The sequence below is a fragment of the Tachysurus fulvidraco genome, chromosome 21 (assembly GCF_022655615.1).
Source record: "Tachysurus fulvidraco isolate hzauxx_2018 chromosome 21, HZAU_PFXX_2.0, whole genome shotgun sequence".
Classification (NCBI taxonomy): Eukaryota; Metazoa; Chordata; class Actinopteri; order Siluriformes; family Bagridae; genus Tachysurus; species Tachysurus fulvidraco.
The window spans coordinates 1,102,810-1,119,208 of NC_062538.1; the positions used below are offsets into that span (position 1 = coordinate 1,102,810).

The window sequence follows — 16,399 nt, forward strand, 5'->3', positions numbered from 1 at the left end:
AGAAAGGGGCGTGTCTTGTCGTTATGGGCGGAGAGAGCGTTCGGTGCGCGTGTGTGACGTTAGCAGAAAGCGGTTTTAATATCGACATGGAGGATAAAAACAAAGAAAGAAAGAGAAGAAAGACTTACGATAAGGACAAGAAGTAGGACGTGTTAATATAGGATCAGCTTTCCAGCGCTGGAGAGAACTGAAGGAGCAGGAAGTTGGCCACATATTCACAGGTTGGAGTTTCCCGAGTCAATAACTCCTGAGCTAAACGCTGTTACTACACAAATAACACCTCTTTTCTATCGTAGTAATGTAGAGAGGCAGCTACAACCGCGTTTTGTGTAGTAACAGCGTTTAGCTCAGGAGTTATCGACTCGGGAAACTCCGACCTGTGAATATGTGGCCGACTTTACTTAAGACGCCGAGGCGCTTTTTTCCTTCTCGATAGGTGAGTAACGTTGGTTTTGCTTTGTTACACAGAACTAATATATGCCTTTGTCCTTTACATCATTATGCTTGTGTGGCATTTTTGCTTGTTTGTTTATCTACAATCGTATTGTTCTTCCCTTCAGCTATGATAAAGACACGTTTCTTTCTGTTAGTCGCCTGGGTTACGTACGTATGTGTGGGCGGAGCTATCGATACAGGGGTGGGACCCGTTTGGGTTAGGGGCGTGTTTGTTTTGGTGACTTTATATGTCAACATTGGATTTTAAACAACGGAGACCGCACCTTTAAGGAAACAGACTGAACTCACTGAAACAATCAGCTCATTAAATCATGATCGATTTTCTTTTGTTTATAAAACATAATTTGGGAGATTTACTAATCAATGTTACGACCGTCCTGTGTACAGTTATAACAAACTGTACCTCCGTGTCTATATGATCACGACAAACATCAAACGTCAGACTAAAAACACAATGAAGTCGTGTCACACCTGCAAATGTTTTTTTCCCGTTTGAGCTCTGAATTTGTATTTTGTATGTTTATTGAAGATTAACGCTGTTTTTGAATCAGGGAGAAATCCAGAGAACTAATTGCTAATCCTAATGGACACTCATCATCATCACCATCATCACCATCATCATCATCATCATCGTCATTGTGTATGGAACAGTAGAACAGTGCTGGAGGGATCACATGTTCTTCTCATCCAACCCAGAAGTGACCGTGTCTCCGGTTCCTCATGAAGCCAATAGGATTCATCGAATGTGTTTTGAATTATTAATTAAATAAATTTAATCTAACTTACAATAAGCTTCGTAAACCAACCACCACTACTGTAACTCTTACAGTCTTTGTTTTTAAACCATGATGTTCCTCTCATCTGTTTGTGGACGATGAAGTTCATCTCATCATGTTAGAAACTTGAATAAATAGTAGACGAGTTTCCTGTTCAGAACGATGACGTTGAACATCCTCCTCTGGAGTCATGTTCACATAAGGGGGAAGTCGTGGCCTTATGGATAGAGAGTCTGACTCCTAACCCTAATGTCGTGGGTTCGCGTCTCGGGCCGGCAATACCACGACTGAGGTGCCCATGAGCAAGGCACCGACCCCCCCCCCCCCAACTGCTCCTCAAGCACCGCAGCATTAATGGCTGCCCACTGCTCTGTGTGTGTGTGTGTGTGTGTTCACTGCTGTGTGTGAGAACACCCATACATTTAGCACTGACCCCTGGTAGAACTGACAATACTTTAACATGGAGTTCCCCTGGGATAACCGTCTGCAGTGGGGAATTTTTTTTTAAATGTATGGGTCACCGTACTTAGCCGTATGTCACGTCACGTCACGTATAACTGTATATAAGTAAACAACATGGTTCCATTTTCTTCCAAAATGTTTTTTCCGGTTGAAGCAGAAGTGTGAGTGGCCATCTTGGGAAAAGTGGAGGCAGTGCACTTCTGTGCACTAGAGACAAAAATGAATAAAAAAATAAAACAGTTCTTTTTCTTCCACACAGATGTTTGTATCTTCAGAGTAAATGTTGATATCGAACCCATTTCTGCTCTCTGAGAAGCTCCGAGTGTTCGTTCGTCTAAAAAGCAGCTCAGGTTTCTCTTCGACACTCAAATTCAGTGTAAGATCATCAACAGAGGGACAAACACACGTCTAAAACACACTGAAAGAACGACAGAGTCCTGATTAATTTTAGATCGGACTCACAGACGCGACATCAGACGAGTCTTTACGCCGACTGAAAACGTCCCGTAAGTCCATTTCCGTTCTACGAGCAGAATAAAGCTCCAGTGTACTGGGAAGAAATGTTTTTCTTCACCTCTGGACTGTTGTTATGACAGGAAAATAAATGAAACAGCACAATCGGATTATCCATCGACGGTGCAAACCTGCATGCACAAAACTGATACACGGATCAGCGTGTGATCACAATCATGATCACCAGAAGCAGCATGAGGAATACGTTTGAATATCGCACCGTCGGTAGGACGTTATAGCATCATCGTGGCCTTATTCATGATGATGAAGCCATGAGATCCTGCGTTGTTTTACCCTCTGCCGCCGCAGCCGCCGCCGTTCCCTTTAGGGCCACTAGAGGCTTTTTCTCTCTGTCTCTGGCAGCAGAATTTATTTTAATTTGTTGGAAGCAGTCACTCAAGTATAAAACTTGTTTTCTTCCTACTGTTCCTTCTCTTTTTACAAGAGTGAGCGTGCTTTTAATTTATTTATAATGGAGTTACTGCTGTATAATTTTTTCATACTCGGATGTTTTGAAAAAGTTCCAGCTGAGATTTTTTGTATGTTGGGGTTTAAAGAAGGCCACAGTAAACCAGAGCAACACCAACGCAAGGGTGTGTGTGTGTGTGTGTGTGTGTGTGTGTGTGTGTGTGTGCGTGCGTGTGTGTGTGCGTGCGTGTGTGTGTGTGTGTGTGTGTGTGTGTGTGTGTGTGTGTGTGTGTGTGTGTGTGTGTGTGTGTGTGAGAGAGAGAGAGAGAGAGAGAGAGAGAGAGAGAGAGAGAGAGAGAGAGAGAGAGAGTTTTTTTTTTAATTGTACCCTTTAAACTATGAAGAGGAAGAAACCTTGCCAGGAACCAAAGTGAAAAGGGAACCTCATCCTTATCTGGGTGTTACCAGAGAGTGAGATTATAAATCATTATAAACACTGAAAGTGGGATTATAAATCATTATAAATCATTATAAACACCGAGAGTGAGATTATAAATCATTATAAACACTGATAGTGAGATTATAAATCATTATAAACACCAAGAGTGGGATTATAAATCATTATGAACACCAAGAGTGGGATTATAAATCATTAGAAACACTCATAGTGGGATTATAAATCATTAGAAACACTCATAGTGGGATTATAAATCATTATAAACACCAAGAGTGGGATTATAAATCATTATAAACACAGAGATTAAGATTAGAAATCATTATAAACACCAAGAGTGGGATTATAAATCATTATAAACACAGAGATTAAGATTAGAAATCATTATAAACACCAAGAGTGGGATTATAAATCATTATAAACACAGAGATTAAGATTAGAAATCATTATAAACACCACGAGTGGGATTATAAATCATTATAAACACAGAGATTAAGATTAGAAATCATTATAAACACCACGAGTGGGATTAGAAATCATTATAAACACAGAGATTAAGATTAGAAATCATTATAAACACCACGAGTGGGATTAGAAATCATTATAAACACAGAGATTAAGATTAGAAATCATTATAAACACTCATAGTGGGAATATAAATCGCTAGAAACACTCATAGTGGGATTATAAATCATTATAAACACTCATAGTGGGATTATAAATCATTATAAACACTCATAGTGGGATTATAAATCATTAGAAACACTAAGAGTGGGATTATAAATCATTATAAACACCAAGAGTTGTATTAAAAATCATTATAAACACAGAGATTAAGATATAATTAAGATTAAGATATAAACCAGAGAGTGAGATTATAAATCATTATAAACACTGTGAGTGGGATTATAAATCATTTCATAAAACATTTCCTATTAGCTCCATTTTTCTTTCTTTATTTACTTTTGCAGATAAAGTTCATTCAGACTCCGTATCCTCTGTCACACCATCACTCGCTCTCTCTCGTCTTTCATCGTTTCCATGACCATGATTAAGGATTTAGCTCAAATTTGAACCATCTTCCCAAACATTCGTATGAAAGTAGCAGCAGAATAAAGCTGCTTCAGCCTTAATAGTTAATATTTCATGTCTTATTCCATTCCAAAAATAGAATTTATTTATTTATTTATTTATTTAGCAGAAAAGTGGAATCCCCTCCTTTACATGAATGTAGGTCATTTACGATCCAGCTGACTGACCGCTTACACATCCGACCACTTAGAAATCAAGGCACAGATTTTGCTTCATTTGTGTTTTAAGACACAGATTTCTTTCTTTCTTTCTTTCTTTCTTTCTTTCTTTCTTTCTTTCTTTCTTTCTTTTTTTCTTTGTTTGTTTGTTTGTTTGTTTGCATGTGTAGGTGTCTAGCTGCCAGTTCACACTAATAGCGTAGCTAAACATAAGACATAAGCCGATCACATCCTCTGCTTTAGTTTCAACCTGTTTCTCCTTTTTAACTGTTAACCTGATAAACTGTCTCTGGGGGGGGGGACGGTGGCTTAGCGGTTAGCACGTTCACCTCACACCTCCAGGGTTGTGGGTTCGATTCCCGCCTCCACCTTGTGTGTGTGGAGTTTGCATGTTCTCCCCGTGCCTCGGGGGTTTCCTCCGGGTACTCCGGTTTCCTCCCTCGGTCCAAAGACATGCATGGTAGGTTGATTGGCATCTCTGGAAAATTGTGCATAGTGTGTGTGTGTGTGAGTTAATGAGTGTGTGTGTGTGTGTGTGTGTGTGTGTGTGTGTGTGTGTGTGTGCCCTGTGATGGGTTGGCACTCCATCCAGGGTGTATCCTGCCTCGATGCCCCGATGACGCCTGAGATAGGCACAGGCACGTTTTTACGTTTTTTACGTTTTATTACGTTGCTAAACCTCGACACGTTTCGGCGGCCAAGCTGCACGTTTTTAAAGTGTTCATGCTGTTTAATAAAATATGAATATATTAATTCAGGTTTCAAGTCAGTGTGGATGTGTAGTCGTGTGTTACGTGATTAGTAAGTCTGCATGGATGGTGTCCTTTAACTCTTTGATAAAACGCAGCTAATTAATACACGAGTAGATTCATTTATTCATCTTCTTTATTCTGGTCAGAATCACAATGGAACACTGGGCACACACACACACACACACACACACACACACACACACACACACACACACACACACACACACACACGGTTAAGAGAAGCTTCCGGCAGGTTTTTGGGAGCTGGAAGAAACCCACCCAGACACGTGGAGAACCTGTAAAGCTCTACACAGATAGTAACATGATCTCCAGGCTCAATCCTGGACTGTAGAGCTCTGAGGAACTTCCTGCTGTTTCACCACACGTCCCACACAAGGAGATTTTGGACACAATTGAGTTACAGAAGGTTTGATTCGTTAAAAATGAAATGTAAATCTGTTTTTTTTTAATTATGTCTCAACATCCAAACATCCCTTTAGAGGAGGGACACAGATCCAAATCCTGTAGAAGAAAGAAGAAGAAATACGATGCAGTGGCTCTTCCTGAATGCCTTTCAAGCTTCAGTGTTCCTCACAGATTCCATTCTCTTCCTTATTTTCCTCAAATTCATTCAAAACATTGTCTTAATTAGTGCTGATATGGAATAATGAGATCCTCAAGTTCTTGTTTAATTGATCATTTAACTCATTAACCGAAGTCTCAGTGGGACATCGCCGCACTCCCAAGTGGAGTCTTGTAAACTTTATTAAACGGATTAAAATTACATTTGCATTCAAATGGAACAAACACACGAGCCAATCTGGAAGCGGATAAATTAAAAGTTATTACGCATTTCTGTTTTGCTGATATTAAGTATGTATTCAGAAACATACGCGCTTACTGGAGCGAACACGTGATCCAGAGTTATACAGGAGGGAAAATGAAAACATGGCTGTTTTCATTAAAAGAGAATTAGAAACATGTTTGTGATTATAACCTTCTGCATCCTAAGTGGTCCGTGTCAAGAGAAACATTTCGGGAGCTTGTTTTGATGAAATGTCGGCTCATACGCCTCCGATTAAAGCCGTGCACACCTGAACTGTTTCCCTGTGATTATAAAGTGGTGTAAACAGAATCCTGGGTTGTGTAGTTGGAGGTTTCACACTGCTCCTACTGCCCCCGGGGTTAACACTGAATCCTGGCTCTTCATAATCTGCCCTTGTGTCACACTGTACATCCCTAAACCCTGCTGTAACCTTCTTCTTATTTGCATATTCCCGTATCGACAGTCCTGATTGGATAAATCTGGCAGGCGGCCGCTTTAAATATCGGCTCGTCTCACGCTTTCACGTCAGTGAGGAAAAAAGTTCAGCTCTGTGGTTCTGCACCCGAGCAGGTTCTGTTATCTTTCACAGCTTTATCCTCTTTTTTTGCTCTTTTTAAGTTTGTCGTTTAGTCGACCGTCCGTCCGTCCGTCCGTGTCAGACCTGCTCTAATGTTTCGGTGTGACGTATTTCCCCGTCGCTATGGCGACTCTATCTACAGAGCTGTAGGAATAAGCTCAGTGTGAAAAGCTCTATGGTAGATTTCTCTAAACTCTGCTGTACTCTGTTGTATCCATGATTTTGTGTTATAAACCGGAACGTTTGTTCTTCCTACTCTCTCTCTCTCTCTCTCTCTCTCTCTCTCTCTCTCTCTCTCTCTCTCTCACTCTCTGTCTCTCTCAGGACTACACCATCACTATGTATTTCCAGCAGAGCTGGAGGGACAAACGGCTGGCGTACGCAGAGATGGCACTCAATCTGACCCTCGACAACCGTGTGGCCGATCAGCTCTGGCTACCTGACACCTACTTCCTGAATGACAAGAAGTCCTTCCTGCACGGGGTGACGGTGAAGAACCGCATGATCCGGCTCCACCCTGACGGCACGGTGCTGTACGGCCTGAGGTATATCACGCCGACTTCACTGTTCCTGAGAGTTTCGCTTCACATCATATCATTTACACCATGAGAACCGTCTTTCTTTCTTTCTTTCTTTCTTTCTTTCTTTCTTTCTTTCGTTCGTTCTTTAATTATAAAAACTTCACACTGGAATACTTGAAATTAAATAAGGATTTTAGGTAGTAAGATAACTAATTTAATTCATTTGAGATCTAATTGGTAGTAAAATGAAAGAACATCATCTACACTGAAAATTCAGCATACATTTAACACTATACAGTATGTCATTTACTCAACATTAAAATAATTGTTTTTAATTTAAATTTAATGAGCAGTTAATGCTTAAAGGTTAAGGATCAAGTTGAATAAGGATCCGACCCTGTAGTGCTTGGAGGTGCTGGGATTCATGACCTTCTGATCAAAAGGCAACTGAGTTACTGTCTCTGTAAACCACTGAGTTACTGTCTCTAACCACTGCATAAACCACTGAGTTACTGTCGCTAACCACTGAGTTACTGTCTCTAACCACTGCATAAACCACTGAGTTACTGTCTCTAACCACTGCATAAACCACTGAGTTACTGTCGCTAACCACTGAGTTACTGTCTCTAACCACTGCATAAACCACTGAGTTACTGTCGCTAACCACTGAGTTACTGTCTCTGTAAACCACTGAGTTACTGTAGCTAACAAATCCATAAACCACTGAGTTACTGTCTTTAACCACTCCATAAAAATCTGAGTGGTCGCTAACCACCCCATAAACCACTGAGTTACTGTCGCTAACCACCGCATAAACCACTGAGTTACTGTCGCTAACCACCCCATAAACCACTGAGTTACTGTCGCTAACCACTGCATAAACCACTGAGTTACTGTCGCTAACCACCCCATAAACCACTGAGTTACTGTCGCTAACCACCCCATAAACCACTGAGTTACTGTCGCTAACCACTGCATAAACCACTGAGTTACTGTCGCTAACAAATCCATAAACCACTGAGTTACTGTCACTAACCACTGCATAAACCACTGAGTTACTGTCGCTAACCACTGCATAAACCACTGAGTTACTGTCACTAACCACTGCATAAACCACTGAGTTACTGTCGCTAACCACTGCATAAACCACTGAGTTACTGTCGCTAACAAATCCATGTAACTCAGTAACTCAGTGGTTTATGGGGTGGTTACTGTCGCTAACCACCCCATAAACCACTGAGTTACTGTCGCTAACCACCCCATAAACCACTGAGTTACTGTCGCTAACCACCCCATAAACCACTGAGTTACTGTCGCTAACCACCCCATAAACCACTGAGTTACTGTCGCTAACCAGCTCACATGGATTTAACCAGCTGATTCACCTCACACTAGAACAGGAAGTGCTGTGCTTCTGGACTAACTGGATATTTTATTTCAGTGAACATTAACAGCCTAAAATATTAGTTATTTCAGAATGTATTGCTTTTTCTGGTGTTTCACTACAAACCAATGCAGAATAATCCTGTAAAATATAAAATATAAATATAAAATATATATATATATAAATCTTGCTGTAAAGTAAATTATGGAAATGTACGACGTGTGTTTTACAGAGAGCTTGTAGAACTTCTTATGGTTTCAGATCCTTTTTATAGGCTTCAGAAACTTTCTGTCACGAGCTGACGCTGAAGGCTCCTTTTTTTGGCACGACGCTACGATTCACGCTTCACAGTTACGAGTGACAGGTTGCCATGTCTGTGGAAAGCTTTCCATTTTGGGCCGTGTTATTTGGGATCTGTGAGCAGTTCATAGCACAACCAGGCCTCGTTGGGAAAAAGGTGATAATGGAGAGAGACAGAGAGAGAGAGACAGAGAGGAGAGAGAGAGATCGAGATCATACAGGAAGCTTAGAAAAGAAAAGCATCAGCACTATGAAAAGCAAAAGTCATCTGATGGAAACGTAGTAATAACTTTACATACTGTAGAAACTGTTCTACATCCATAGGAACACATTTCTGAACGGCTACACGATCCGTTTCGAAGTGCCGCTATCTCGGTCGGTTAGCAAGCTAACAAGCTAATGTTAATTTATACGTGTTTCAGGTATGTAGCAAAGACCGCTACATACATTTAACAAAACGAACGTTTTTAAATGAAATCTAATCTCGTACGAATGTTTAATACAGCAAATAAAACTAGCTAGCTAATGGCTAACATACAGTAGCTATCAAATGCCAGGGTTTGGCTTACATCACGTAATTAACGTATCTGTATCCCATCAAAGCATTTGAAACTGAACATCGCCGATCGAGACATTTTCTGGTTAAAAGCTAGGTTTTGTTTCAATTTTACATTCGTACAGATCTTCAGGAATTAAAAAATAATTGGAACACATTGAATATTTAATTTTTAAACAGATTTTACAATGAAGTGTGATTAGATTGGGGTTTTTTTTATACTGGCTGTAATTTTGATACGATCTTTTTTCCTTCTGCAAAATATTTTAGTCATTAGTGTAGTTTTTTTTTGTTTGTTTGCTTTGTTTAGTTTTTTTTTTAACCAGATAGGTCTGGATGAAAAGGTACCTGACACCGGCTCTGTTTAAACCCGAACGTTAGCTGGATCTGGTGTTGTTTCTCTGCAGACGATATCAAAAAAGATATTAAGATATCAAAAAAATCACACAGAACAGGACGTCTGGAGCGCCTCGGGCGGTGCGTTAACCCAGAGCCGCCTCCATCTCAGCCAGGATAGGACACTCAATCCAGCTATCAATAATGAAAGATGACAAACTATTTCCTCTCTCTGTGAGACCCTGGCACAGGTGCTTTCATGAAGGAGGAAGAATGAGGCTATGGCTTCTTTTCCCCATCTCTCTCTCTCTCTCTCTCTCTCTCTCTCTCTCTCTCTCTCTCTCTCTCTATTCCAGTAAATGGATGAAAATTTAAGCATGTGTCAGGGGATGGATGGAAGTGAAAACAGTGTTTGCCCTAGCGACAGGACCGGCATCGCAGATGCATCATGGAGATGGTGTATTATTTATTAAATGCCAGTAGAAGTGTCTATTAATACATTAATGCCATGATGGAATTTCTACAGAGATCTTTGAGATATTCTGGGCACTGCTTATAAATGTGCATCTTCAATTAGTGCTCCGTCCGTGGAGTTTCCGAACGCACGAGCATTTCCGAGAACCCGGACGCTCGATCGGATGCGGAATATTTATAGGCCGTACGACGTTAGCGGCCGATGTCGTGCGTTCGTTTGTATTTACAAGAATTCATGGTTGGAAAATGGACCACATGAAAGCTGGAAGAAAGAAAAAAACAAACCCCTCATGATACGGTTAGATATTTTGTTGTTTGTTTCTTGGTCACATGGAGCAGTCACATTAGGAAATGTTTCAGAGCTAAAAACAAACGCAACTGGAAACGTTAATTATAGTACGCTCACAGATAAATACACAGAAGCTACTGTAATGGCTACGTTACTACGTTACTCCTCTGCTTCATTACCTCATTTAAATCCACAAACGGCAAGTGTGGTATTTGCTCTTGTCATGGTCGTCGGTGTCGGTATGGATTAAACATAGCTACGCGTTCTTAAGTACGTTTCTCAAAAGCTCACAGAGCACATGAGAGGTCCTGTGCTGAATAATGAAATATAAAGTCATGCAAAGGGGAACTTAGGAACAGCTGATAGAACACGATAGAACACGTTGGATGTCCTTACATCAGCATCTCCACTTTGTTCATGAGTCAAGATTGTGCACTGTTCCTTTACATACTTCACATTCACATCCGGTGTTAACAAGAACCTAATAAGAACCAAACACATACTTGGTGTGATATTAAACATGTAGCTGCAGCCCTCCTCTGGAACTGTACAGACTACCTTGAGAAGGTGAAAGAGGATTTTGAGGGTTAACATCACGGTTCCTGTCATTACAGCTTTGAAAGCTGAGAGGACACCAGACACCAGACAGTCAACGTCCAGGCAGAAACTGAGACAGAGATGGAGATGGAGTGGCTGATGTAACCGGGGTCTCCAGCTGCAATATTAATGGACAAACATGATGATATCTTGGAGCAAGTGGAAGAATTAATGGGGTGTTAAACGTTGACTTAATATGTCTCCTGACGGAGCAGACCGAGGACGGGTTTACCGATCGGCTGCTGCCAAGCGTTCAGATTAATCTCGAGGTGTCTGAGAGCAATTGAGAAGAGATCTGAACATGGATGTGAGGAAGACTTCCAGTGTAGAGATAATTAGAGTACTGATAAAGGTCAGCTGAGGAAATATCTCCTGAGATCCAGAGTTAGAAAGTGTTACAGATTTTTTTAGAAGCAAAAAAACAAACCCGCGTGAAAACTGAAGCGTATTTACACGTCAACGTGAGAATTGACTTCTGAGATCTCGCGTCTCCCGAACGTCCCAGATTTTCTCATCGATCATATAACACCAGCTCTTTACTGGAGCACCACTCAGGGATTGATCCAAAAAGGCTGGAGGGCCGTTCGGCTGTCTCAGACAACACAAGATGAACACGAGCCCCGGAGTCCCAACCTTTCCACGTCTCTGAGTTTCCCCTCCGAGGAGCTCCAGACCCACTTCCTTTCCTCTCTGCTCTCTGAAACTTACTTAAAGGCAGGGTCTTCGATTTTTGAGAAATGCTACAGAAAACCGAGTCGGGCCGAATAATAAACGGAAATCAAAACAAAAAACAAAACAAACGTGTAGCCAATGAGCAGAAAGGGGCGTGTCTTGTCGATATGGGCGGAGAGAGTGTTCAGTGTGCGTGTGTGACATCAGCAGAAAGCGGTTTTAACATCGACATGGAGGATAAAAACAAAGAAAGAAAGAGAAGAAAGACTTACGATAAGGACGAGAAGTAGGACGTGTTAATATAGGATCAGCTTTCCAGCGCTGGAGAGAACTGAAGGAGCAGGAATTTGGCCACATATTCACAGGTTGGAGTTTCCCGAGTCAATAACTCCTGAGCTAAACGCTGTTACTACACAAATAACACCTCTTTTCTATCGTAGTAATGTAGAGAGGCAGCTACAACCGCGTTTTGTGTAGTAACAGCGTTTAGCTCAGGAGTTATCGACTCGGGGAAACTCCGACCTGTGAATATGTGGCCGACTTTACTTAAGACGCCGAGGCGCTTTTTTCCTTCTCGATAGGTGAGTAACGTTGGTTTTGCTTTGTTACACAGAACTAATATATGCCTTTGTCCTTTACATCATTATGCTTGTGTGGCATTTTTGCTTGTTTGTTTATCTACAATCGTATTGTTCTTCCCTTCAGCTATGATAAAGACACGTTTCTTTCTGTTAGTCGCCCGGGTTACGTATGTATGTGTGGGCGGAGCTATTTAGTTTAGGGGCGTGTTTGTTTTGGCGATTTCAAATGTCGACATTGGCTTTCAAAAATCGGAGACCCCACCTTTAACATCAAACCTGGATAATAATAAAAAAAAACACAGATTACGATTGGATTCTTTCAATGAAAAGCGTTAACTGAGAGAAGACAGAATCAGACGGCGCTCTGTTTTAATCCAACATATTTTATAACACGTTTTTAACTTCTTAGGCGGTTTTTCGTTGATGTTCTGCCTCGATTATTTTTGATTAACTGGACTCCTGGGACCTTATTTGTTTAACCTATTATTAGATTAGCGCTAGGACATTGCAGCCCATCCAGACACAGATTAAGCCAGTGCTCAACTAAATTACAATCAATGGGAACCTTTTAGGCCAGGACTAGGGTTCATTTATATCCAGATTCCACCAGACTAATGTGTTTCTGCATTTCTGCTGTGAAGGTAAAGATAATGCTGACTCTCCGTTTGTCTGGTCTCTCTCAGAGGTAGAGACTTTGTGATTATGGTTGCGAGAGAAAGCTACGTTTGATTATTCACGGTTATTAGCTCCCCCACACACACACACACACACACACACACTCACACACACACACTGTACCTATCCAGAAAGTTCCCTGAGAACACATTGACGTGTGCAACACAGCAAAGCGATGAGTTGAAACTGAATTACTTTTTTCCTCCCCTCGAAAAGCAGCAGGAGCTGCCATGATTTAACATCGCCAATGTAATTAGGAAAATGCGCCGCGGCAGTAAATATCTCTGTGAAGCGCCATCGACTCCCACGCAGCTCATTAGCAAAGCGTGACGCCGCTGCTCCGCCCGGGCCGCAGCACTTCCTCCAGCTGCTCTCTTGTGTGCGAGCGTGACGTAAAACCACGGTGGGAGTGTGTCCTTTGTGACAAAGTGTTAAAAAAATAATAATTTTACAGTCTTTACAGTCGTGTGATTCCTACCGAGTGTGTGGCGAGTGTAGCTGTGCTCTCCTGTAATAACGCCGTCTGCAGTAAAGCCGGTTATTACAGACGTAGGTTTTTAAAACAAGTTTATTACACATCGTTTTCTATTTGTATCCTATATGGTGATAGTGCACAGTCAGGAAGCGATGTCTGCGTGACAGAGAACGTTCGAGCGATAGAAAAAGTGATGATTACAAAATGTCCTTAAAGGAAAGCACTAAACAGCACAAGATGTTACTGCAGAGACGACATGCTGCTAAACAAGCCAGGTTTGCAGTGAACAGCTTCCACATTTCTCTCTCTCTCTCTCTCTCTCTCTCTCTCTCTCTCTCTCTCTCTCCTTCTGTCGTTTTCTCGATCTTATTCTCTGGCTTTCCCATCAGACTCCATACACCACTCGTCAACCAAAGACCGCATCCCCCTCCTTTCCCTCCTCCCTTAGTCTTTCTCTTGGCTGCCAAACATCACTCAGAGATTCAAATGGCACAGTCAAGGCTAAGCTACGATTTCCTAAAGGTTACCAAGGTAACGGTTTCTCTCTCTCTCTCTCTCTTTCTCTCTCTCTTTCTCTCTCTTTCTCTTCCTGCCCCTCCCTTCCTCACTCCCACTCCTCCAGAATAACCACAACGGCTGCATGCATGATGGACCTGAGGAGATACCCCCTGGATGAACAGAACTGTACCCTGGAGATTGAGAGCTGTAAGTGGACACAAACACACAGACACCATGCTGTTACACCCCCCCTCCCCCCACGTCATTGCGGATTCTCTCCGTACGCAGCCGTATTTTTGACGGCAGATCCCTTTAAACCCCATCCATCGCTGTACGGTTGCTTCATCTTATGGAATACTGTGATGAGATATTTTATAAAAATGGATCAACAGCAGTACAGTATGTACAACATTCTGAGAGCAACGATCAGTCATTAAAACAAAAAAAAATACACCACTAGAGGAGAAAAATGCAGTCAGTGGTTTAAAGATTTTTTCACTCCTTACCTTCGTAATATTCCACAGGGGTAATTAACGGTGCATTTGTCAAGAGTTTTGGTGGTGAAGCAGAACGACTTTGAACGTTTGGTTAATCTGCCACCGTTTTCTTCCCTAATCCTACGCTGTCTAGCAGATGTCATGGTGTTAGCATGAAACTTTTCCCCCCTGCATCTATTCCACTGCAATACAGCTGCATTGCTGCTCTATAACACATTCCTGTAATGAGCTCTCATGGGTTTTTCAGATGATCCTCACGAACGGTGTTATCTAGATAGCTTCATTAACCTCACCGGAGTTTGCTAACATTACATACATTTCTGTGAAGGTGTGTCATCCGAAGCTTTAATCGTTCCCTGCAGGATTTCACAATTTCACAGTGGCAGAAATTAACAGAAAACCGAGCGAAGTCCCATGTGTGAGAACATGAGTACAGCTCTAAAGTTATTACACATGTGTTTCACTGGGAGGAGTTTATATACCAATTTAAGTAGCAGTAATCGGGGGGCACGGTGGCTTAGCGGTTAGCACGTTCGCCTCACACCTCCAGGGTCGGGGGTTCGATTCCCACCTCCACCTTGTGTGTGTGGAGTTTGCATGTTCTCCCCGTGCCTCGGGGGTTTCCTCCGGGTACTCCGGTTTCCTCCCCCGGTCCAAAGACATGCATGGTAGGTTGATTGGCATCTCTGGAAAATTGTCAGTAGTGTGTGAGTGTGTGTGAGTGAATGAGAGTGTGTGTGCCCTGTGATGGGTTGGCACTCCGTCCAGGGTGTATCCTGCCTCGATGCCCGATGACGCCTGAGATAGGCACAGGCTCCCCGTGACCCGAGAAGTTCGGATAAGTGGTAGAAAATGAATGAATGAATGAATGAAAGTAGTAGTAATCCTAAAAGTGATCAATTTTAACACTAACTATTGTGATTACACCCATGTGCAAAAGGAAATTAATTATTTCTGCATCTAACTTCATTCCTTTCACTTTTCTATGTTGTAAAAGGTCTAAAATATTTATTCTAGTTGTACCTTTTTTGTAATGACATAGAATTATCATTTTTTTAAAGTGGTATTGGAGGCGAGTCTAGAAGAAGACTGGCATCTTTGAGCACCTTTATCTAAATTGAGATTTTGATCGAATCTAAACACGCTCATCTGCCAGATTCGGTGCGACTCCACTCTCAAATTAATGTCAATAATTTGGGAAGAATTTCCCCAACCCCAAACTGAGGGCTTCAAGTCTCCTCTCTGAGTTTCCTTCTTAAAAAAAAAAAAAGATGGCAGATGGCGAGTTGCTCCTCGTCCTCCTTGCGTATCTGATGGCACACCACGGTCCGGAGAGACTCGGTGTCAGCAAGTATGATCATTACGTTCATTTACACTAGTCACAACATAAGTGCAGTGTTGCCTACATTGCCAGTGGTGATAAATGCTTGAAAAGGCTTTTCGCTCAGGGGTAAAGTGACAGCACCAGAACACTGAAGTAATATTGAATGTGCTTTACTTCGTGTATCAATGAGGGACGCTGCACTGTTGACCAGCACGACTGGAGATGGGCTCAATTCCTGCAACAGTGCAGCAATGATGCGTAATGTGATTACTGGCTTTTTTTTAAATTAAAGTTTGGGGTCTCCAGATGATCCAGGAGTCTTTGGTTCTCTCTCTCTCTCTCTCTCTCTCTCTCTCTCTCTCTCTCTCTCTCTCTCTCTCTCTCTCTCTTTCTGCTTTGCTTTCTTAAGGCTATCACACATAATAATCTGGCCATCGGTAAAAGTTCAGTTTTCTAGTTGAGCTCAGACCTTCTCTTGGTTTTGTGTCCTATTTTACAGATATTCCATATGGTATTATCAGACAGGTTACGATCCACTGCCTCTAGGTGTTCGTGATGTGTGAACGTGTAAAACTCATGAATAAATGATGGAACTCAACTACATCCACAACTACATCTATTATATTGTAAAGGGAATTTTAACATTTAAAAAATTCTCTTTAATTTCATATTCAATGGGGGTCACGTTGGCTTAGTGGTTAGCACGTTCGCCTCACACCTCCAGCGTTGGGGGTTCGATTCCCGCC

The 16,399-nt window shown here is 41.8% G+C and overlaps 1 protein-coding gene across 1 annotated transcript in view; it reads left to right on the top strand.

The window, feature by feature from the left end:
- The window catches only part of gabrb4 (gamma-aminobutyric acid type A receptor subunit beta4), a 62,700-nt gene that overhangs the window by 34,498 nt on the left and 11,803 nt on the right, over positions 1-16,399 (top strand). The window contains exons 4-5 of the mRNA XM_027154217.2: positions 6,799-7,019; positions 13,957-14,039. Of these exons, the coding sequence (XP_027010018.1) occupies positions 6,799-7,019; positions 13,957-14,039 (304 nt within the window). The remainder of the gene's footprint in view (positions 1-6,798; positions 7,020-13,956; positions 14,040-16,399) is intronic.